This window comes from Poromitra crassiceps (genome assembly GCF_964638095.1).
Source record: "Poromitra crassiceps genome assembly, chromosome: 10".
NCBI lineage: Eukaryota > Metazoa > Chordata > Actinopteri > Beryciformes > Melamphaidae > Poromitra > Poromitra crassiceps.
In genome coordinates, this window is record NC_139631.1 from 42,613,999 (window position 1) to 42,639,513 (window position 25,515).

General features: G+C 45.4%; 1 protein-coding gene across 1 annotated transcript in view; it reads right to left on the reverse strand.

Annotated features, from left to right (window-relative positions):
• Positions 1-25,515, reverse strand: part of ogdha (oxoglutarate dehydrogenase a) — a 113,431-nt gene that overhangs the window by 54,701 nt on the left and 33,215 nt on the right. Inside the window, exon 4 of the mRNA XM_083644135.1 lies at positions 19,151-19,253. Within this exon, the coding sequence (XP_083500261.1) occupies positions 19,151-19,253 (103 nt within the window). The remainder of the gene's footprint in view (positions 1-19,150; positions 19,254-25,515) is intronic.

A 25,515-nucleotide genomic window follows, 5' to 3' on the forward strand; every position in this document is an offset into this window, starting at 1 on the left:
TGAAACAAGCTCTTCCTGCCATCTTCAACAGATCAGTAGATGTCTAGACTTGTGTACACAGAGCCAATACAACATCTACCAACCAGTGTTGTAGTTAAGTCACTATCCAGAGTCCGGAGTTACTGAACGTGAGCATGAATCCACATGTAGGTGGAACATGTAGGTGGGCTTTGCACAAAATTGAATAATGTCACAGTATTAATCAATATCTTATGCCAAATGATTATGGCCTATTACAAACAAAAAACAAAACAAAACAAATGTCTTTCTTTATCAATTAACAAGTCTGAGTCCTTGTCTCCAACTTCCGAATCTGAATGTATGTATGTATGTATGTATGTATGTATGTATGTATGTATGTATGCATGTACAGTATGTATGTATGTGATAGAGAATATAATTTCTCTTCTCCGCTAAATGTGATAATTATAACAGCCTATCTAAACCAAATAAATTGAAGCCATGAGTCTAGGAAGATGTCTCATAAAAGTATATTTATTTACCATAACATTCTCTGCAATATGTATTGTCAGAGGGCTGAATCTCAATGTACACATTTCTGATCAATGTACAGAGTAATTATCACATTTAGCGGAGAAGAGAAATTATATTCTCTATCAGTATGTATGTATTTATGTATGTATGTATGTATGTATGTATGTGTGTATGTTGAGTCCGAGTCCGAGTCATCAGTGGTCAAGTTCAAGTCAAGTTACAAGTCCTAACTAGAACGACCGCAACGCGGACTTATGCCTCCGCAATTAGTTCATTCTTGAGTCCAAATCGCCATTTGAGGCAAATTGGAAGAGATTCCGTCAAAGCGCTCCTGTGATGTTGCGTTACAGAGCTGGGAAATTGGGTGTGTGAGAGGTCACAGTGACCTTGAAGTTTGACCACCAAAATGTAATCAGTTCATCCTTGAGTCCAAGTCGATGTTTGAGACAAATTCGAAGAAATTCCATCAAGACATTCCTGAGATATCGCGTTAACAAGCTTGAAAATGGCATTTGAGAGGTCACAGTGACTTTGACCTTTGATAACCAAAATGGAATCAGTTCATCCTTGCGTCCAAGTCGATGTTTGAGCCAAATTTGATGAAATTCCGTCAAGGCATTCCTGAGATATGGCGTTAACAAGCTTGAAAATGGCGTTTGAGAGGTCACAGTGACCTTGACCTTTGACCACCAAAATCTAATCAGATCATCCTTGAGTCTAAGTCGATCTTTGAGGCAAATTTGATGAAATTCTGTCAAGGCATTCGTGAGATATCGCTTTAACAAGCTGGAAAATGGCATTTTAGAGATCACAGTGACCTTGACCTTTGACCACCAACATTTAATCAGTTCAGTCCAAGTCGATGTTTGAGACAAGTTTGATTAAATTCCGTCAAGGCATTCCTGAGATATCGCGTTAACAAGCTTGAAAATGGCGTTCGAGAGGTCACAGTGACCTTGACCTTTGACCTTTGATCACCAAAATCTAATCAGATCATCCTTGAGTCTAAGTCGATGTTTGAGGCAAATTTGATGAAATTCCGTCAAGGCGTTCCTCAGATATCGCGTTAACAAACATCGTACGGACGGACGGACAACCCGGATCCATAATGCCTCCGGCCTGGCTATCGCCGGCGGAGGCATAAAAATGAGTCCAGCACTTGGACTCCAGTTGAGTCTGACTCAGACTCGACTACAACATTCCTACCAACTGCTGGAGGACTTTAGTCTGGGTGAGCTCAGTGGGAAGAGAGACCACAAAACCATGGAAAACAATAAAGCAGAGAGCCAAGAAGACAGCGGTCTGCTGTGTCATGGAAGCTTTCTGGAGAAATAAGAGAAATAAACCGTTCAGATTGTTCTTAAGCTAACAGGAAAGCAGCCTGACAGACACGAGAAACAGAAACAGAAAAAGGAGAAGCAACAACGGCTAACTCCAACAGGCGGAACATCTTCCATCACTGAGTACGGTACATACACAATAATATTCTACTAGTATTCCGAATATGACAATATCCCCATTTTAATACGGGTCATTTAAACCGCAACAATATATTCCATTTGGATATTCTGAATCAGGTGTTTTTTCTGAATGTAGCATTTTCTGATTAAGACGTGAGATATGCTGCTGATATTTATGTTTTAGCAGCATTCTTTGTGGGGTTTTTTACCGCAGTTTGCGATGCACGGCCTCTTGCCTGTTTACGTACAGGACGCTCAGCTGCAGCATGTGTTTACGTACAGGACGCTCAGCTGCAGCATGTGTTTACGTACAGGACGCTCAGCTGCAGCATGTGTTTACGTACAGGATGCTCAGCTGCAGCATGTGTTTACGTACAGGATGCTCAGCTGCAGCATGTGTTTACGTACAGGACGCTCAGCTGCAGCATGTGTTTACGTACAGGACGCTCAGCTGCAGCATGTGTTTACGTACAGGACGCTCAGCTGCAGCATGTGTTTACGTACAGGACGCTCAGCTGCAGCATGTGTTTACGTACAGGACGCTCAGCTGCAGCATGTGTTTACGTACAGGATGCTCAGCTGCAGCATGTGTTTACGTACAGGACGCTCAGCTGCAGCATGTGTTTACGTACAGGACGCTCAGCTGCAGCATGTGTTTACGTACAGGACGCTCAGCTGCAGCATGTGTTTACGTACAGGACGCTCAGCTGCAGCATGTGTTTACGTACAGGACGCTCAGCTGCAGCATGTGTTTACGTACAGGACGCTCAGCTGCAGCATGTGTTTACGTACAGGACGCTCAGCTGCAGCATGTGTTTACGTACAGGACGCTCAGCTGCAGCATGTGTTTACGTACAGGACGCTCAGCTGCAGCATGTGTTTACGTACAGGACGCTCAGCTGCAGCATGTGTTTACGTACAGGACGCTCAGCTGCAGCATGTGTTTACGTACAGGACGCTCAGCTGCAGCATGTGTTTACGTACAGGACGCTCAGCTGCAGCATGTGTTTACGTACAGGACGCTCAGCTGCAGCATGTGTTTACGTACAGGACGCTCAGCTGCAGCATGTGTTTACGTACAGGACGCTCAGCTGCAGCATGTGTTTACGTACAGGACGCTCAGCTGCAGCATGTGCCGTAAACAAACCACCAGAGAAGAAAAGCTCACTTTTCTGGTCGGAACTGAGATACACATACTTTTAACCATTATGAAAGACTTGGATATAAACAGGTTTTTGGATATGCACAAATACCACAACGCCAACCTTTTCAAGAAGTACTTGAAGAGTGAGATATGTGAGTGAGTACTCATGAATGGGCTGCCTGTGCATACAGTGTACGTTGTTGTAAGTTTGTAAGTGAGTGGTGTAACTCTGGCCAGCAGAACTTCTGGTAAAAAGTGGAAACTAACCAAAATTAAACATCTCTTTATTCCCCTAGTAGTGCATCTAGATCTATAGGAGCTTCACCTGCTGCCAGCAGAGGTGTGATCAAGTCAACTTTCACGAATCCCAAGTCTAAATGTAGATTACCAAGTCAAGTCCAAGTTATTAATGTCAAGTCTCAAGTCTAAATGTAGATTACCAAGTCAAGTCAGTCAGTCAGTTTCAGGCTCCATCTGGGCCCTTCTTGATCTAACTTCTTTCTCTCTCTTTCTAAAAAAAAAAAACTACTACCCTAAACTAAACTTGTACCACTGTTCCTTCAGAATTTGTAGTTGTCATAGACTGTGCTCCATAGTTGATTGCTCTATTGCTGACAAAAATGTGTTATTGTAAGTCGCTTTGGATAAAAGCATCTGCCAAATGACGTAATGTAATGTAATGTAAAGTCCAAGTTATTAATGTCAAGTCTCAAGTCTAAATGTTGAACAGCAAGACAAGTCAGAACAACAAAAAACAGTCCAGTATCAATTTAATCTTAATATAGAAAACTGAATATATAGGAATTTTAATGCAATAAAAACTTAAGGGCATCATGAGTTCGATTTCTATAATCAGTTTCAACTTCAATAAATTCAGTCATTCCAGACAAATTCAGAAATCAAAATTTAAATTCAGTCGTCTGCTGGAACAAATCTCATCACTTTCAATCTGAGTGGTTTAAGAGCAAGATCTCAAGTCAAGACTTTAGAAACCTTTTCAAGTCATCAAAGCACAAGTCAGCGTCAGGTCCTAAGTCACCAGAAACCAAGTCAAGTCTCAAGACTCCTCTTCATGCAGCAAATCAAGGCTCAAGCAATTCAAACTGTGACTCTAGTGCAAGTCATGTGACTCTAGTCCAAGTCATGTGAGTCTAGTCCAAGTCATGTGACTCTAGTCCAAGTCATGTGAGTCAAGTCCAAGTCATGTGAGTCTAGTCCAAGTCATGTGAGTCTAGTCCAAGTCATGTGACTCTAGTCCAAGTCATGTGAGTCTAGTCCAAGTCATGTGAGTCTAGTCCAAGTCATGTGACTCTAGTCCAAGTCATGTGAGTCTAGTCCAAGTCATGTGACCCTAGTCCAAGTCATGTGAGTCTAGTCCAAGTCATGTGACCCTAGTCCAAGTCATGTGAGTCAAGTCCAAGTCATGTGACTCTAGTCCAAGTCATGTGAGTCAAGTCCAAGTCATGTGACTCTAGTCCAAGTCATGTGAGTCTAGTCCAAGTCATGTGACTCTAGTCCAAGTCATGTGAGTCTAGCCCAAGTCATGTGACTCTAGCCCAAGTCATGTGACTCTAGTCCAAGTCATGTGACTCTAGTCCAAGTCATGTGAGTCTAGTCCAAGTCATGTGACTCTAGTCCAAGTCATGTGAGTCTAGTCCAAGTCATGTGACTCTAATCCAAGTCATGTGACTCTAGTCCAAGTCATGTGAGTCTAGTCCAAGTCATGTGACTCTAGTCCAAGTCATGTGAGTCAAGTCCAAGTCATGTGAATCTAGTCCAAGTCATGTGACTCTAGTCCAAGTCATGTGAGTCTAGTCCAAGTCATGTGACTCTAGTCCAAGTCATGTGAGTCAAGTCCAAGTCATGTGACTCTAGTCCAAGTCATGTGAGTCTAGTCCAAGTCATGTGACTCTAGTCCAAGTCATGTGAGTCTAGTCCAAGTCATGTGAGTCTAGTCCAAGTCATGTGAGTCTAGTCCAAGTCATGTGACTCTAGTCCAAGTCATGTGACTCTAGTCCAAGTCATGTGAGTCTAGTCCAAGTCATGTGACTCTAGTCCAAGTCATGTGACTCTAGTGCAAGTCATGTGAGTCTAGTCCAAGTCATGTGACTCTAGTCCAAGTCATGTGAGTCTAGTCCAGGTCATGTGACTGGAGTCCCCACCTCTGGCAGACAGAGGCATGTTGACTCAGCTCCTACAGAAGTGAATGCACAGTCCTGAAGCCAAAGCTGCAGCTCACACACACAGCAGCGTAGGTTCATACCCTCCTGCATCGGTAGGATTCTCAGCCTCTCCTCCAACAACGCCATGTCTGGGAGCGTCAGCAGGGGGGCAGCAGAGGGAGAGAGACCCGGACACCGTTAGTGACCTACGACCCCCAGCTTAACCACCGGCCATCTTGAGTGGGGCACCCAAAAAAAGAAAAAACACTTCTCCAGCAACAAACAGAGCTCACCGGCCCGGCATCCCACATCTCCAACGCTTAGGGAGAAAGTTAAAAATTGTATTTCAGTTTGAGGGGGGAGAGGTGGAGGATGTGGGATACACGGTTCTACCATGCTGAGGTCACACGGGCCTCACTGCTGAAGCCACAACGCAGCCAACTGGCACTGAGCGGTTCCCACACCAAGGCATTCTGCAGCTGAGTGGTGGAAGGTCCGACTAGAACCTGTCTGGTGAAGCATCAGTGCGGGTTCCTGTGACTAAACCAACAGAGCACACCTAGCATCTGACAGCCGGATCAGCCACAGCCTGAGCAAACAAGACAACTTAGCCCTCAACAGCTCAACACTCCCTCTCTACCTCGTGCTCAGTACGTTCACATGGACGCGCACGACACCTAACTTCCTGCCTCGCAGCTCGCAGAAGAAAAGATGACTGCCGCCGGTAAAAAAAAGAGAAGTCCCAACATCTTGTCCCTAAACACGGTGGAAACATGACAGAAACCGGCTAAATTCAGTAGGGAAACCGTATGGATTGTAGGGTCAGTGTGTGTTTGCGTGACCACCTCGAGTTAGTGTATGTTTTTGTTGTTGTTTATGGGTTTATGTTCCTGGTCATATACATACTCTGCTCTGCAGCATGTAAACGGGAATAGGAATGGAATGTTCTAATGCAATTCACTCATGTAAACACCTTAATCCAATAGTGTCTTATTTAGATTAAGGTCAATAGTTTATATTACTGCAATATTATTGCAGTCCATGTAAAGGTAGTCACTGTGAGGATGGGGAGGGTGAATTTACAGACATTGAAGACCGAATGCAGAGACCAGAAAATAAACCACGCAGGGTCCAACTGGTCCAACTACTGAACCCAGTCTGTCTCTGCTTACAAATCCACCCCAGGGATGTTAGCGGGTCGCTCGCTACAGGAGTCTACAGCTGGACACTGGAGTCAGAACTACAGGAGTCTACAGCTGGACACTGGAGTCAGCACTACAGGAGTCTACAGCTGGACACTGGAGTCAGCACTACAGGAGTCTACAGCTGGACACTGGAGTCAGCACTACAGGAGTCTACAGCTGGACACTGGAGTCAGCACTACAGGAGTCTACAGCTGGACACTGGAGTCAGAACTACAGGAGTCTACAGCTGGACACTGGAGTCAGAACTATAGGAGTCTACAGCTGGACACTGGAGTCAGCACTACAGGAGTCTACAGCTGGACACTGGAGTCAGCACTACAGGAGTCTACAGCTGGACACTGGAGTCAGCACTACAGGAGTATACAGCTGGACACTGGAGTCTGCACTACAGGAGTCTACAGCTGGACACTGGAGTCTGCACTACAGGAGTCTACAGCTGGACACTGGAGTCTGCACTACAGGAGTCTACAGCTGGACACTGGAGTCTGCACTACAGGAGTCTACAGCTGGACACTGGAGTCAGCACTACAGGAGTCTACAGCTGGACACTGGAGTCAGCACTACAGGAGTCTACGGCTGGACACTGGAGTCAGCACTACAGGAGTATACAGCTGGACACTGGAGTCAGCACTACAGGAGTCTACGGCTGGACACTGGAGTCAGCACTACAGGAGTCTACGGCTGGACACTGGAGTCAGCACTACAGGAGTCTACGGCTGGACACTGGAGTCAGCACTACAGGAGTCTACGGCTGGACACTGGAGTCAGCACTACAGGAGTCTACGGCTGGACACTGGAGTCAGCACTACAGGAGTCTACGGCTGGACACTGGAGTCAGCACTACAGGAGTCTACGGCTGGACACTGGAGTCAGCACTACAGGAGTCTACGGCTGGACACTGGAGTCAGCACTACAGGAGTCTACGGCTGGACACTGGAGTCAGCACTACAGGAGTATACAGCTGGACACTGGAGTCAGCACTACAGGAGTCTACAGCTGGACACTGGAGTCAGCACTACAGGAGTCTACAGCTGGACACTGGAGTCAGCACTACAGGAGTCTACAGCTGGACACTGGAGTCAGCACTACAGGAGTATACAGCTGGACACTGGAGTCTGAACTACAGGAGTATACAGCTGGACACTGGAGTCAGCACTACAGGAGTATACAGCTGGACACTGGAGTCAGCACTACAGGAGTATACAGCTGGACACTGGAGTCAGCACTACAGGAGTATACAGCTGGACACTGGAGTCAGCACTACAGGAGTCTACAGCTGGACACTGGAGTCAGCACTACAGGAGTATACAGCTGGACACTGGAGTCAGCACTACAGGAGTATACAGCTGGACACTGGAGTCAGCACTACAGGAGTCTACAGCTGGACACTGGAGTCAGCACTACAGGAGTATACAGCTGGACACTGGAGTCAGCACTACAGGAGTATACAGCTGGACACTGGAGTCAGCACTACAGGAGTCTACAGCTGGACACTGGAGTCAGCACTACAGGAGTATACAGCTGGACACTGGAGTCAGCACTACAGGAGTATACAGCTGGACACTGGAGTCAGCACTACAGGAGTCTACAGCTGGACACTGGAGTCAGCACTACAGGAGTCTACAGCTGGACACTGGAGTCAGCACTACAGGAGTCTACAGCTGGACACTGGAGTCAGCACAACAGGAGTCTACAGCTGGACACTGGAGTCAGCACTACAGGAGTCTACAGCTGGACACTGGAGTCAGCACTACAGGAGTCTACAGCTGGACACTGGAGTCAGCACTACAGGAGTCTACAGCTGGACACTGGAGTCAGCACTACAGGAGTCTACAGCTGGACACTGGAGTCAGCACTACAGGAGTCTACAGCTGGACACTGGAGTCAGCACTACAGGAGTCTACAGCTGGACACTGGAGTCAGCACTACAGGAGTCTACAGCTGGACACTGGAGTCAGCACTACAGGAGTCTACAGCTGGACACTGGAGTCAGCACTACAGGAGTATACAGCTGGACACTGGAGTCAGCACTACAGGAGTCTACAGCTGGACACTGGAGTCAGAACTACAGGAGTCTACAGCTGGACACTGGAGTCAGCACTACAGGAGTCTACAGCTGGACACTGGAGTCAGCACTACAGGAGTATACGGCTGGACACTGGAGTCAGCACTACAGGAGTCTACAGCTGGACACTGGAGTCAGCACTACAGGAGTCTACAGCTGGACACTGGAGTCAGCACTACAGGAGTCTACAGCTGGACACTGGAGTCAGCACTACAGGAGTCTACGGCTGGACACTGGAGTCAGCACTAAAGGAGTCTACAGCTGGACACTGGAGTCAGCACTACAGGAGTCTACAGCTGGACACTGGAGTCAGCACTACAGGAGTCTACGGCTGGACACTGGAGTCAGCACTACAGGAGTCTACAGCTGGACACTGGAGTCAGCACTACAGGAGTCTACAGCTGGACACTGGAGTCAGCACTACAGGAGTCTACAGCTGGACACTGGAGTCAGCACTACAGGAGTCTACAGCTGGACACTGGAGTCAGCACTACAGGAGTCTACAGCTGGACACTGGAGTCAGCACTACAGGAGTCTACGGCTGGACACTGGAGTCAGCACTACAGGAGTCTACAGCTGGACACTGGAGTCAGCACTACAGGAGTCTACAGCTGGACACTGGAGTCAGCACTACAGGAGTCTACAGCTGGACACTGGAGTCAGCACTACAGGAGTCTACAGCTGGACACTGGAGTCAGCACTACAGGAGTCTACAGCTGGACACTGGAGTCAGCACTACAGGAGTCTACGGCTGGACACTGGAGTCAGCACTACAGGAGTCTACGGCTGGACACTGGAGTCAGCACTAAAGGAGTCTACAGCTGGACACTGGAGTCAGCACTACAGGAGTCTACAGCTGGACACTGGAGTCAGCACTACAGGAGTCTACAGCTGGACACTGGAGTCAGCACTACAGGAGTCTACAGCTGGACACTGGAGTCAGCACTAAAGGAGTCTACAGCTGGACACTGGAGTCAGCACTACAGGAGTCTACAGCTGGACACTGGAGTCAGCACTACAGGAGTCTACAGCTGGACACTGGAGTCAGCACTACAGGAGTCTACGGCTGGACACTGGAGTCAGCACTAAAGGAGTCTACAGCTGGACACTGGAGTCAGCACTAAAGGAGTCTACAGCTGGACACTGGAGTCAGCACTACAGGAGTCTACGGCTGGACACTGGAGTCAGCACTACAGGAGTCTACGGCTGGACACTGGAGTCAGCACTACAGGAGTCTACGGCTGGACACTGGAGTCAGCACTACAGGAGTCTACAGCTGGACACTGGAGTCAGCACTACAGGAGTCTACAGCTGGACACTGGAGTCAGCACTACAGGAGTCTACAGCTGGACACTGGAGTCAGCACTACAGGAGTCTACAGCTGGACACTGGAGTCAGCACTACAGGAGTCTACAGCTGGACACTGGAGTCAGCACTACGGGAGTCTACAGCTGGACACTGGAGTCAGCACTACAGGAGTCTACCGCTGGACACTGGAGTCAGCACTACAGGAGTCTACGGCTGGACACTGGAGTCAGCACTACAGGAGTCTACGGCTGGACACTGGAGTCAGCACTACAGGAGTCTACGGCTGGACACTGGAGTCAGCACTACAGGAGTCTACGGCTGGACACTGGAGTCAGCACTACAGGAGTCTACGGCTGGACACTGGAGTCAGCACTACAGGAGTCTACAGCTGGACACTGGAGTCAGCACTACAGGAGTCTACAGCTGGACACTGGAGTCAGCACTACAGGAGTCTACAGCTGGACACTGGAGTCAGCACTACAGGAGTCTACAGCTGGACACTGGAGTCAGCACTACAGGAGTCTACAGCTGGACACTGGAGTCAGCACTACAGGAGTGTACAGCTGGACACTGGAGTCAGCACTACAGGAGTCTACAGCTGGACACTGGAGTCAGCACTACAGGAGTCTACAGCTGGACACTGGAGTCAGCACTACAGGAGTCTACAGCTGGACACTGGAGTCAGCACTACAGGAGTCTACAGCTGGACACTGGAGTCAGCACTACAGGAGTCTACAGCTGGACACTGGAGTCAGTGTTAGCGGGTCGCTCGCTACAGGAGTCTACAGCTGGACACTGGAGTCAGCGGGTCGCTCGCTACAGGAGTCTACAGCTGGACACTGGAGTCAGCACTACAGGAGTCTACAGCTGGACACTGGAGTCAGCACTACAGGAGTCTACAGCTGGACACTGGAGTCAGCACTACAGGAGTCTACAGCTGGACACTGGAGTCAGTGTTAGCGGGTCGCTCGCTACAGGAGTCTACAGCTGGACACTGGAGTCAGCACTACAGGAGCCTACAGCTGGACACTGGAGTCAGCGGGTCGCTCGCTACAGGAGTCTACAGCTGGACACTGGAGTCAGCACTACAGGAGTCTACAGCTGGACACTGGAGTCAGCACTACAGGAGTCTACAGCTGGACACTGGAGTCAGCACTACAGGAGTCTACAGCTGGACACTGGAGTCAGCACTACAGGAGTCTACAGCTGGACACTGGAGTCAGCACTACAGGAGTCTACAGCTGGACACTGGAGTCAGTGTTAGCGGGTCGCTCGCTACAGGAGTCTACAGCTGGACACTGGAGTCAGCACTACAGGAGTCTACAGCTGGACACTGGAGTCAGCACTACAGGAGTCTACAGCTGGACACTGGAGTCAGTGTTAGCGGGTCGCTCGCTACAGGAGTATACAGCTGGACACTGGAGTCAGCGGGTCGCTCGCTACAGGAGTCTACAGCTGGACACTGGAGTCAGCACTACAGGAGTCTACAGCTGGACACTGGAGTCAGCACTACAGGAGTCTACAGCTGGACACTGGAGTCAGCACTACAGGAGTCTACAGCTGGACACTGGAGTCAGTGTTAGCGGGTCGCTCGCTACAGGAGTATACAGCTGGACACTGGAGTCAGCACTACAGGAGTATACAGCTGGACACTGGAGTCAGCGGGTCGCTCGCTACAGGAGTCTACAGCTGGACACTGGAGTCAGCACTACAGGAGTCTACAGCTGGACACTGGAGTCAGTGTTAGCGGGTCGCTCGCTACAGGAGTATACAGCTGGACACTGGAGTCAGCACTACAGGAGTCTACAGCTGGACACTGGAGTCAGCACTACAGTAGTCTACAGCTGGACACTGGAGTCAGCACTACAGGAGTCTACAGCTGGACACTGGACTCAGCACTACAGGAGTCTACAGCTGGACACTGGAGTCAGCACTACAGGAGTCTACAGCTGGACACTGGAGTCAGCACTACAGGAGTCTACAGCTGGACACTGGAGTCAGCACTACAGGAGTCTACAGCTGGACACTGGAGTCAGCACTACAGGAGTCTACAGCTGGACACTGGAGTCAGCACTACAGGAGTCTACAGCTGGACACTGGAGTCAGCACTACAGGAGTCTACAGCTGGACACTGGAGTCAGCACTACAGGAGTCTACGGCTGGACACTGGAGTCAGCACTACAGGAGTCTACGGCTGGACACTGGAGTCAGCACTACAGGAGTCTACGGCTGGACACTGGAGTCAGCACTACAGGAGTCTACAGCTGGACACTGGAGTCAGCACTACAGGAGTCTACAGCTGGACACTGGAGTCAGCACTACAGGAGTCTACAGCTGGACACTGGACTCAGCACTACAGGAGTCTACAGCTGGACACTGGAGTCAGCACTACAGGAGTCTACAGCTGGACACTGGAGTCAGCACTACAGGAGTCTACAGCTGGACACTGGAGTCAGCACTACAGGAGTCTACAGCTGGACACTGGAGTCAGCACTACAGGAGTCTACAGCTGGACACTGGAGTCAGCACTACAGGAGTCTACAGCTGGACACTGGACTCAGCACTACAGGAGTCTACAGCTGGACACTGGACTCAGCACTACAGGAGTATACAGCTGGACACTGGAGTCAGCACTACAGGAGTCTACAGCTGGACACTGGAGTCAGCACTACTGGGGCCGGTTGCACCAACTGGTCTTACACTGGTCTTAAGCTAAGTTGGTCGTAACTTTACGACCTAACAGCTATGCCGGTTGCACCAAGACGACTTAAGCCTTATTTTCACTAAGACCAGGCGTAACTCCTACGCCTCGTCAGGAGGAGGCGTAGCAGAGATCTCCGCGGAGACCTTTTTGCCGTTCGCCGTCTTTGAAAGCACGACGTTAGATTATAACTAACTAGTTGTGTGGCTTAGCCTTCCCAAATGTTGCCGTTACTTTTTTAGAATGTAATACATAGAATTGGGAACGTTACATTCAATTTCATTCAGACTCCCTGACACTAATCGCCGCCGCCATTTTCCCCCGGGGCTTCCACAGGAGGAGGGGGGTGGGAGGAGGGAGGGTGTAGTGACGCACATACAGTAGTGGGTGACGGCGCGAGGCACATGTGGGCCAATCAGAGGGCATTCCCCGACAATTCACATGAACGCGCATTGCTACGACCAGCGTAGTTAAGACCAGAGTAAGCCGTGTTGGTGCAACAGGCGTAAATCCACTCTAAAGACTGGTCTTAACTAAGACCGACGTAGGAGTTACGACCAGGCATAGTTAAGACCAGTTGGTGCAACCGGCCCCAGGAGTCTACAGCTGGACACTGGACTCAGCACAAAAAGGTACCGTAGGGACTGGGGGGGTTTGTTAGATCCCTTCCTGTAAGTCTGGAGTTCCAGTACTACTCAGTGTAAATGGGTGCAATGTGCCAACAGTGGTGTAGTATCTGAGCTGAGTGCCAGCGAGTGTGTAACATTAGATTGTGTATGATCAGGGAGTGTGTAACATTAGAGTGTGTATGATCAGGGAGTGTGTAACATTAGAGTGTGTATGATCAGGGAGTGTGTAACATTAGAGTGTGTATGATCAGGGAGTGTGTAACATTAGATTGTGTATGATCAGGGAGTGTGTAACATTAGAGTGTGTATGATCAGGGAGTGTGTAACATTAGAGTGTGTATGATCAGGGAGTGTGTAACATTAGAGTGTGTATGATCAGGGAGTGTGTAACATTAGAGTGTGTATGATCAGGGAGTGTGTAACATTAGAGTGTGTATGATCAGGGAGTGTGTAACATTAGAGTGTGTATGATCAGGGAGTGTGTAACATTAGATTGTGTATGATCAGGGAGTGTGTAACATTAGATTGTGTATGATCAGGGAGTGTGTAACATTAGAGTGTGTATGATCAGGTTGTGTGTAACATTAGAGTGTGTATGATCAGGGAGTGTGTAACATTAGAGTGTGTATGATCAGGGAGTGTGTAACATTAGAGTGTGTATGATCAGGGAGTGTGTAACATTAGATTGTGTATGATCAGGGAGTGTGTAACATTAAGAGTGTGTATGATCAGGGAGTGTGTAACATTAGAGTGTGTATGATCAGGGAGTGTGTAACATTAGATTGTGTATGATCAGGGAGTGTGTAACATTAGATTGTGTATGATCAGGGAGTGTGTAACATTAGAGTGTGTATGATCAGGGAGTGTGTAACATTAGAGTGTGTATGATCAGGGAGTGTGTAACATTAGAGTGTGTATGATCAGGGAGTGTGTAACATTAGAGTGTGTATGATCAGGGAGTGTGTAACATTAGAGTGTGTATGATCAGGGAGTGTGTAACATTAGATTGTGTATGATCAGGGAGTGTGTAACATTAGATTGTGTATGATCAGGGAGTGTGTAACATTAGAGTGTGTATGATCAGGGAGTGTGTAACATTAGAGTGTGTATGATCAGGGAGTGTGTAACATTAGAGTGTGTATGATCAGGGAGTGTGTAACATTAGAGTGTGTATGATCAGGGAGTGTGTAACATTAGATTGTGTATGATCAGGGAGTGTGTAACATTAGAGTGTGTATGATCAGGGAGTGTGTAACATTAGAGTGTGTATGATCAGGGAGTGTGTAACATTAGAGTGTGTATGATCAGGGAGTGTGTAACATTAGAGTGTGTATGATCAGGGAGTGTGTAACATTAGAGTGTGTATGATCAGGGAGTGTGTAACATTAGAGTGTGTATGATCAGGGAGTGTGTAACATTAGATTGTGTATGATCAGGGAGTGTGTAACATTAGATTGTGTATGATCAGGGAGTGTGTAACATTAGAGTGTGTATGATCAGGGAGTGTGTAACATTAGATTGTGTATGATCAGGGAGTGTGTAACATTAGAGTGTGTATGATCAGGGAGTGTGTAACATTAGATTGTGTATGATCAGGGAGTGTGTAACATTAGATTGTGTATGATCAGGGAGTGTGTAACATTAGATTGTGTATGATCAGGGAGTGTGTAACATTAGAGTGTGTATGATCAGGTTGTGTGTAACATTAGAGTGTGTATGATCAGGGAGTGTGTAACATTAGAGTGTGTATGATCAGGGAGTGTGTAACATTAGATTGTGTATGATCAGGGAGTGTGTAACATTAGAGTGTGTATGATCAGGGAGTGTGTAACATTAGATTGTGTATGATCAGGGAGTGTGTAACATTAGAGTGTGTATGATCAGGGAGTGTGTAACATTAGAGTGTGTATGATCAGGGAGTGTGTAACATTAGAGTGTGTATGATCAGGGAGTGTGTAACATTAGAGTGTGTATGATCAGGGAGTGTGTAACATTAGATTGTGTATGATCAGGGAGTGTGTAACATTAGAGTGTGTATGATCAGGGAGTGTGTAACATTAGAGTGTGTATGATCAGGGAGTGTGTAACATTAGAGTGTGTATGATCAGGGAGTGTGTAACATTAGAGTGTGTATGATCAGGGAGTGTGTAACATTAGATTGTGTATGATCAGGGAGTGTGTAACATTAGAGTGTGTATGATCAGGGAGTGTGTAACATTAGAGTGTGTATGATCAGGGAGTGTGTAACATTAGAGTGTGTATGATCAGGGAGTGTGTAACATTAAGAGTGTGTATGATCAGGGAGTGTGTAACATTAGAGTGTGTATGATCAGGGAGTGTGTAACATTAGAGTGTGTATGATCAGGGAGTGTGTAACATTAAGAGTGTGTATGATCAGGGAGTGTGTAACATTAGAGTGTGTATGATCAGGGAGTGTGTAACATTAGAGTGTGTATGATCAGGGAGTGTGTAACATTAGAGTGTGTATGATCAGGGAGTGTGTAACATTAGATTGTGTATGATCAGGGAGTGTGTAACATTAAGAGTGTGTATGATCAGGGAGTGTGTAACATTAGAGTGTGTATGATCAGGGAGTGTGTAACATTAGATTGTGTATGATCAGGGAGTGTGTAACATTAGATTGTGTATGATCAGGGAGTGTGTAACATTAGAGTGTGTATGATCAGGGAGTGTGTAACATTAGAGTGTGTATGATCAGGGAGTGTGTAACATTAGAGTGTGTATGATCAGGGAGTGTGTAACATTAGAGTGTGTATGATCAGGGAGTGTGTAACATTAGAGTGTGTATGATCAGGGAGTGTGTAACATTAGAGTGTGTATGATCAGGGAGTGTGTAACATTAGAGTGTGTATGATCAGGGAGTGTGTAACATTAGAGTGTGTATGATCAGGGAGTGTGTAACATTAGATTGTGTATGATCAGGGAGTGTGTAACATTAGAGTGTGTATGATCAGGGAGTGTGTAACATTAGAGTGTGTATGATCAGGGAGTGTGTAACATTAGATTGTGTATGATGGGTTTTACTGCAGCGAAAGCAAGGCAGGGTTGAAGCTAATCGGCGGCGGTTAGTCGAGCTACGAGCCAGCAGAGCCAGAGGGAGACCGCAGAGACATCCATACGGGTACAGGGCCAGGTCCCAACATTCATAGTTATATAGTACTACTGGGTCGGTCTAAGATTCATCAGACTTCTAAGGAGAGAACACCGTGAAAACTGATGGAGAGATAGAGAGTACAACTATCCAGTAGGGCTGTGGCGATTCACTTATCTCCCGATTCGATACTATCACGATTCTTGGGTGCCGATTCGATTTATATTGCGATTCTTAAGTATTGCGATTCTACGATTATTGCGATTCGATATTACGATTTATTGCGATTTTTGTTTATTTTTTTCTTTTCTTTTTTCAGTTTGTTTGCTTTTTTACACTAGATTAGAACATGGGAAAAGTTGAATCATACACTAGAGACTGTATATCATGAGTAGGGCTGGGCGATATAGTTAAAAACAGGGGCGGACTGGGATCATAATTCAGGCCGGCATTAGATACCAAGCAGGCCAGGCCGATATGGGCCGACGCGCGTGAAATTTGGGCCGTTTGAAGCCCAATTTTGGCCGTTTGAAGCCTGGCCTGCTGTTCAGTGAGTGGCCTGACTGCAAGCACCCAAAAAAAAAAATTTTTTTTTTTTTTTTTTTTTCGATTATCGATTCTGGAATAAAAGATTGATCCAAAATATCGTGACATTAAAAATCGCGATACTTAGGTGAATCGATTTTTCCCCCACCCCTACTATCCAGTCAGATAAGACAACAAGTCATAATGTAAGATTCATACTCTCATCACACTAAAGCCCAATTTATGCTTCGTCTGTCGACACTTTTGAAACCATCGCCGACAGAAATGAGGATTTGAGTCGACACTTTCAAGTGTTCGGCGAGAGGTGTCTGCTACCTAGTGACATTTCTAGTGTCGCTGACTACATCACATAGTGTCGCGTAAGTGTGATTGGCTATATGGACGGCACGCGCGCTTGACTTCCTTGTTTTGGTTTTCGCTGAAATGAAATGAAATAGTGTCCCCGGCCCGCTATTTTTATCAGCATGTCCTTGATGTATGACTTCGTGAAAATCACAAAGAACACCGTGACCAACTTCCCAGAGAGCGAGGTGGTGAGTTGTGTGGTTGTGTGTTCGTTATATGCGGCTGCAGCCAAGTACGTAACATCTTGCCTCCGACGTGATTTCACACTTTTTCGTCTGCGACCATGAGCTGAGCGACACTTTCTAATAAGTATAAATGAAGCTTTAGTCTAGAAAAACGACTGAAAACCACTAGACTGACCTGAGTCAACAGAGTCGTCGTCGCCCGTCTCTGTTCCTTCACGATACATTTTGATACATTTGTCACATTCAAACTCTGTCAAATGCAACTTCTACTGGGTCTTGAATTGATGAATTGGAAGTGAAATAGTCCTAGCATGTCTAGACAATCACTATTAATCACACCATATCCTCGATGCCATTGAATATACACCGGTTCCCATTGAAAACTGTTCGTTTGGCACAGAGCCAAGCTGCTCCAAAACTTCAATGTCTGTACAGCGATCAGCAAACGGCTATAAAAACAGGCAGCAGCTAGTGAACAGCTGCTTGTACATCAAGCTAACATACAGTACATGATCACAACTGAGAGCCAATATGTCCAAGCATAGCTACAAGCATAGCTACAAGCTAAATACAAGCTAGCTATAAGCCCAATGATAAAAACAAAAGGCCAACTGCTCAAAGCAAAAGCTAAAACACAATCACAGCGAACAGCTACAGTAGCAGGTTTTTGTCATCAGCTCAAGATGCTAACAGAACGATGCATTGATAACAGGGAAGCTAAAGCTAATCACTAGATAGTAAAGTTGTACCAGTTGATCTTCAACACTTCCAAGATGCTGCTAATAGACCAACAGATTATCTGTTGGCTAATGCGAAGAGACCGAGCTAGATGGAAAGCTATTGTTAACAGCTAGTCGCTAACAACTAAGTGCTAATACCAGTAAAACATCTTCCACAGGAGACTTAAGGAGCCAGACCTGGTCTGATAGTATCTGAAATCATCTCACATATTTTGTTATTCTTACTTGTGTCACTTCTCGTTAAAGATGGTTATTTATTTTTTTAGCAGCATGAGCTGCTTCTCCGACTGGGGATTTACTCAAGAACAGAAATATGATTTTCATCCTTTGTGATTCTCATCCGATGGTTTTCCCTGTTGGCATGCTGTGAAAAGATCAGATCCAGGACACATCAGGTTGAATAATCTGGTTTTCTGTTCTTGAGTGAATCCAATTCAGATTTTGACTGTCAAGTTTGAACCGTTTTGAACCAACAAGATTGTCAAGCTGTCATAGAAATATGGAAGATGCAGACGCCTCCTCCACGTATTTTAAAGCTTTGCCAGCAACAGAAAGGTTACCTGACACAAATAAGCTAACTCTTTCAATGGGCTGAGGTTTCCTGACCCGTACTCACTGTCAGGATGGGTCTAGGAGCCAATGCATGTGATTTCCAAGATTTTCTATAAACTTACACCGTATACGAAAATGTTTAAAAGATAAAACCTTTGACCAGTTCCATTTCCAATACAATAGTTTAAAAATTGTAGATGAGAAGGCTGCAGAAACATTTCCAGTATACAAGGTAGGTTTATATTTCATGGATATTCTAGAAACTTTCATTGAAAGTTCCAAAGATGTTCTAAAAACTTTCACCAGTTCAATGGAAGAATCCAATTGAAGAACGTCCCAGAAACATTCGCAGTTTACAAGGGGTTTGGACAGATTTTCCCAGTAAGTTCTAGCACCATGTGTGAATAATATAGGAGAGGGTTTCAGATAGTATAGCAGCCAGGAGAATGTGGAGAGGGAGGATGGGACGTTCTGGTCAGTTCTAAAGGTTTAGCTCCTCACCCAGCTTGTCGGAGGAAGTGATAATGTCAGTGGGGACGTGCGAGTCCAGATCGGCGTCCATGATGCCGAGGGGGTCCAACTGGGCCACATGGTGCCCTCGGATCTACAGGAAGTGACAACAGTACAGAACCCAGGAAGGGAGGAGGACAGGACCACGAGATAGTGGAGGAGAGAGGAGGTAGGAAATGAAGAGAAGAGGTAGGACACAAAGAGAGGAGGTAGGACATGGAGAGAGGAGGTAGGGGAGGAGGAAGGCATTGGGTGAGGTGGAGGAGAGGTAGAGTCGGTTTGGACGGGTGGAAACGAGAGGCAACAAAATGAAATGAGCGAAAAAGAGGAGAAGAGGTAGAGGATGGAGAGAGAGGAGCGAAGGAGTAGCAGGGTGGAGTTTGTGGAGGTTTAGGAAGAGGAGGGTGAAGAGAGGACAAAGAAGAAAACATAAAAACAAGAGAGAGAGAGAGAGAGAGAGAGAGAGAGAGAAGGAGGGTGGGGGGAAAGCAACATTAACACCACAGCACATGGTAGTCTCTCGGCGTTGGTTTGTTCTCACCGACTTGATCGAAGCCGGTATTAGCCGGAGCCTCGTCAAAGTTCACACAGCTGATGCCCAGAGGGTCCAGGTGGGCATTGTGATGGCCCACCACCTAGACATCAAACCACACCCACATCCTCATATTATAATGTTAACAACAGTGAGTGTGTTTACATGCACACAAATAAATCATAAATCATTATTTGATTTCTGGACTTACCAGATTATTCAAACAGCATCAACCGACATACTTTATCAGATAAAGGCTGTTATCGGATTATGAGAATTCTAAATAAACACACCTAGCTTTCTGCTGAATCATCGGTTTTATTCAGTGCATGGCCCAATCTCAATGTCCACTCACACACCGTGAGGCGAGTTCCCACTACTGTACTTACTAAAGTGCATGTAAACACATCAATCAGATCATTACCTATACATACAACCAGCACACACACACTACATTATCAGTCATCCTAACAACAACAACAACAACAACAACAACAACAACGTATTCTAATACCACATGACAGAGACATGGTACACCACACACACAAATCAGGTGATCATGTGATAACTGATTATTATATAATTATATAGTAATAATAATAATAATAATAATAACAATAATAATAACAATAATAATAATAATAAATATCATCATCATCCATATCCTCAGATTTTATAAATAACTTAAAGACGAGCTGAACCCAAGTTGCGCGAGGGTCGGAGACATCAGAACATTGTCAGACTGAAAACAAAGCTTGAGATGACAGAGAGTTGAGAGGCGGGCCATAGCATCTCGATGATTTGATTTGACAATTCTGGGGACTGGATTTGGCGTTGGCCAATCAAGTGGGATTCAGTGTGTTGTGGTGCTACGCAAGTGGGATCCACAGAGAACCAGGCAGCCAGCTGCCTTCGTGTGGAGCGCAGCGGAGAATCCGAGGCATGAGTGCAGCCTGCCGGCCTGGAATCTCTGAGGAGCCGGGGTAAGACCCGCATACGTTACCCTTATACTGGAATGCGAGTTTAACGAGCCAATTACTGTAAATGTCATTTCCGTTTGCTTTATTTTGTACGTTACATACAATTGGCAAAATTATTAGCTTATGGACTAGAAATTCTGCCAGGTTACACTTACAGGCACTAGGCGGCAATTTTCTCCTTCATTTCGAGGAGAAAATTCTCCTGAAATGAAGATTGATAGCTGCCATGTCGTGATATGATTGGTTGAAATGGGGTAGAAATGTAATAGTACTATGTGACGTCAACAAACTGGAGATTACTGTTATGAATGAAATCTTGAAAAATGAACTTTTGATGTGAAAAAGTGTGAAAAACTAAAGAAATTGTAACTTTGTTTTGCATACATTATTAAATAGGTGCACTGAATACCCAGGTATGAACTAAAATAAAAATAAAATAATTTTTGGGTGCAGCTCGTCTTTAAGGTGAAAATGAAATAAAACTATAAAATATATTAAAATAATACTTGTTCGATTGCATATACATAATAAAACAATTGTAAAAAATAAATAAAAACATTGCAGTTTCCCTCCATGGATATATTACAATGGGACGTCAGGACCTGGAAATATGGCTAAGAAATTGGAAAACACATCATTAACAACAAAACACATCGGGGCGCTGCTAGTGTGTGTGTGTGTGTGTGTGTGTGTGTGTATCGATCTCTGAGAGAGTGTGTGTGTGTGTAGGGATGTTAATGATTAATCGCCGTTAAGAATTTGATGGATCGAACATAGATTAACTGATTAATTGACAGTGTAGGCTATGTGCCATTTTCGAATTTTTTGATGAAATGATTTAACACCACAAGGGCGAGATTTAAGAAAGCCATGTTTCAATGAGCACACCAGAGGGCGCACCCACACAATAACTATTGACCAGACCAGGCAGTCATAGAGGTCTGAAAAGATGAGAACGGCAACTTTTGCTAATTATAAAGCGGGCGACGTGAAAGACAAAATAATGCCACCTGCAAACACTGTGATTCTCTGTACACATAAAACACAACGACAACCGCAATGCTCTACCACTGCTGCTCCTCGTCTCAGCTGCCTCATCCTCCATCTGCTCAGTACGAGGAAGAGCTGCGACGTAGTTTAAAGTGACTTGTAGCCGCCTACAGGCAGCGTGCACAAATGTGTTTAATATATCTATGCTTGTACGTTTTTATATGTTTCATAGGCTGTGCAATGCTGTGGGAACATGCAATATGTTGCTGCTGTGGAATAAAGTGTTTGATTGAGCAAAAAAAACACATTTGGTATAGTTTGGTAAATCTGGCATTTTAATTAGAGTCAATCGATTGATTGCTCGTTAACGTTACCAACGATCGATTCAGGAATTTGCTTACAATTTGCATCCCCAATTGTAATAGAGAGCCAAAGTGAACGTCACTTCCTGCCTTTCTCTGTGTACCAGCATCTGAAAATATATGAATGGTGGTGACTGGTGAGAGACGATACTTCTGTGATCCTGTTTGAATTGTGACATGTAAAAAAAAATCAATTTAAAAGATAACTATGTACGGTATGTCAAGAAAGTCACAGTTTGTCCTGAAAGAAACGTAGGGTTTAGTTTTTAGTTCAACTACATCTCTCGTGTCGCACAATATAGACCACGCCATCAACAACATGGACTAGGGGGAGAGACGTCACTTATGCGACTGGTTGTGAGTCCTCTTTCTGATTTATAACTGATAGTGCCACAGTTTTACCACAAACTGCCACTTTCTTGACTTGCAAAGTGATCTTTTACATTGACAAAGATGATATGTGGACCCCGTGGCGCAATTCAAACAGGATCAAAAAAGTATTGCCTCTCTCCGTTCACCACCATTCATATTTTTTCAGTTGCTGGTACACAGAGAAAGGCAGGACGTGACGATCACTTTGGCCCTCTATACAATGTTGAGATGCAGCACATCTACAAGCACAATGACAGCTAATGCAGGAAGTTTGGTTGGTGGATTAACTTGGCCTAAAGACAGGTGTAAAACCCCGCATTTTGTATTTTATATTTTGTATGTCAAAAGCTGTTTATTAGTCTGGGGGGTGTGATACTGTTATAAATGGGGCAAAGTATTGCCACTGATTTCCTGAATCGATTGGATTTCGATGCACAAGGTTGCAGCTGTAGCTCAGGAGGTAGAGCGGGTCGTCCACTAATCGCTTTGGATCAAAGAGGTCGGTGGTTCGATTCCCGCCTCCTCCAGTCTGCATGTCGAAGTGTCCTTGGGCAAGATACTGAACCCCAAATTGCTCCCGATGGTGTGTAGGCACCCTGCGTGGCAGCCTGACGCCATCGGTGTATGAATGGGTGAATGTAGACTACCTACTGATTGTAAAGCGCTTTGGATAAAAGCGCTATATAAATGCAGGCCATTTACCATTTACAAGGTCCCAATTTGATTTGATTCAATATGGATTGGGTTCGGCATATTTGGTGATTAGTGGACGACCCGCTCTACCTCCTGAGCTACAGCCGCCCCTAAAACATAAACTAATAATTAAATGATCATAATAATAAACAATGCCGGCGGTAACTGTTGCGTCTTTACGCAGCCACCAGCCTCTACGGTAGCCCCCCTTCTCTACGGTAGCCCCCCTTCTCTACGGTAGCCCCCCTTCTCTACGGTAGCCCCCCTTCTCTACGGTAGCCCCCCTCCACTACGGTAGCCCCCCTCCACTACGGTAGCCCCCCTCCTCTAATACCTTTAGTATCGACTCAATTGCGCTCAGTTTTGGCTGTTTTCTTCCTTATAGAGCTCAACAGTCATGTGACATTTCTTGCCCCAGAAGTGAATTCTCCACTCATTTTCTCCATAGACATTTAGAAAAATCTTTATATAACGAGTCTTAACACATTCACTGCCAGCCGTTTTTCAAAACTGTAGTTAGCTTCTGCCAGAGGTTTTTTTTGAGGATTCTGGCTCATCTTTCAAGAGCCGAGGATTCGTTTCTGTTAGGATTTTGTGAACACACAATATCTCAAAAGAACTAATAGAATGTGTGCTTTCTCTGTCTAAAAGAGTTAGTTTGTAGAGTTAGTAGTTATGTAGGCATTAGCACTTGAATACAGCATGGTTTCAGCGTCTGAAAATTTATTCTGAGATAAATGGCTTTTTGTGAAATTCGATAGAACAGTCACTTTAACCATTCATTTTTGGCATCAGTAAGACGTCAGACATCTAAACAATAGTTTTGAACAGTAATTTCCTCCATAACAGCAGGAAACACCCCTCTCCTTCAAACTCCTCCCTCCGTGTGTGTTCTTCTTGGCTGCAGCGGGCGTGTCACAAGCTCGTTTCTGTTGCTGCTGTAACCTCGCGTCACCAGGCTCACTGCTTTGCTGCTGCTGTGCCTGTCTGCTGGCGGCCGCTCTTTGAGGAAGTCTGGATGGATGGGCTCGCTCGTTTCTTGGGGTTCTGAGAGCTTTGATGAAGCTTTTGCGATTCTGGTCTTATTTATGCTGCGTGTTTCAAAGTGTGTTCCACCCGTAATCTATTATGCAAATTTGCAAAACCCCACCGCCAGCTCCCAAGCGCGAAAGCGTTTTCGCCAATCCATTTTCATGAGAATGGCTTCCTCACACTGCTTTTTGCTTGCCTTCCTCTAGAATGGAGAGCACTGTCGCCACTTAGTGGGTCGGTGGAATGGGTTGTATACCTTCGGTGGCTCCAATATTTTTATAGGAGACGTGGGGGGCATTGATCCACGTAGCACCGTCAAATTTTTTTTTTTTTTTTTTTGACGTCTCAACTCGTCATTGGCAGTCAACCGTTGGAATTTTTTTGACGAGTCAACTCGCCATTGGCAGTGAACGTGTTAAGGGTTGAACCAAGCCAACCAGTCTTCCAGAGAATCGTGAGTGACCATAAAACATTTCACTTTCAGCAAAAACAAAAAATAAATGCTGGAAAAATGATAAAAAGTTCGACACCCCACCACCCCCCCCCGCTGCTTTTATTTTTTGTTTCTGCTCAAAGTGAAATGATTTATGGTCAACTCAGGATTCTCTGGAACACTGGTTGGTTTGGGTCAAGCCTTAAAATTCGTTAGATAAGGATTTTTTTTTCGAAATGTCTATGGAGAAAATGAATGGGGAATTCACTTCTGGGACAAGAAACGTCACATGACTTTTGAGCTCTATAGACTAGTCAGGAAATTAGTCGCCACCTGCATCAACAATAACTTTAGATTTTAAATGGAAACGTGAGATTAACGGAGTTAAAGCTTCAAGCATCCATGGGAAAAGGCATATATTAAAAGTAGGGTTGCAAACTGATTATTTTCATTCTTGATTAACCTGTTGATTATTTTTTTGATTAATCGATTAGTTGTTTGGTCTATAAAATGTCAGAAAATGGTGAAAAGTGACAATGTTTCTAAATGTCAATGTGTCCAGTGTTTCCCACAACCCAAAGATATTCAGTTTATTGTCATAGAGGAGTAAAGACACCAAAGAATATTCACATTTAATCAGAGAATTTTAGTATCTTTTTCTTAAAAATGGGTCTAAATGATTAATTCATTATAAAAATAGTTGGCGATTACTTTTCTGTCGATCCACTAATTGATTAATCAACTAATCATTGCAGCTCTAATTAAAAGATTGATATCAGGATTTCATAAATCGATATCGGATCATTCAAATGAAGATTGATTCGATTCTTCAAAAAAAATTAAACCCAGCCCTTGTTTAAAAGCTCCCACATTACTCAGTTTTCATGATTTTGTCTCCAACTCTCTATTGGGCAAATAAATGGATTTTAGCCTCGACTTCCAAGCAGCGCCCCCTTCAGATC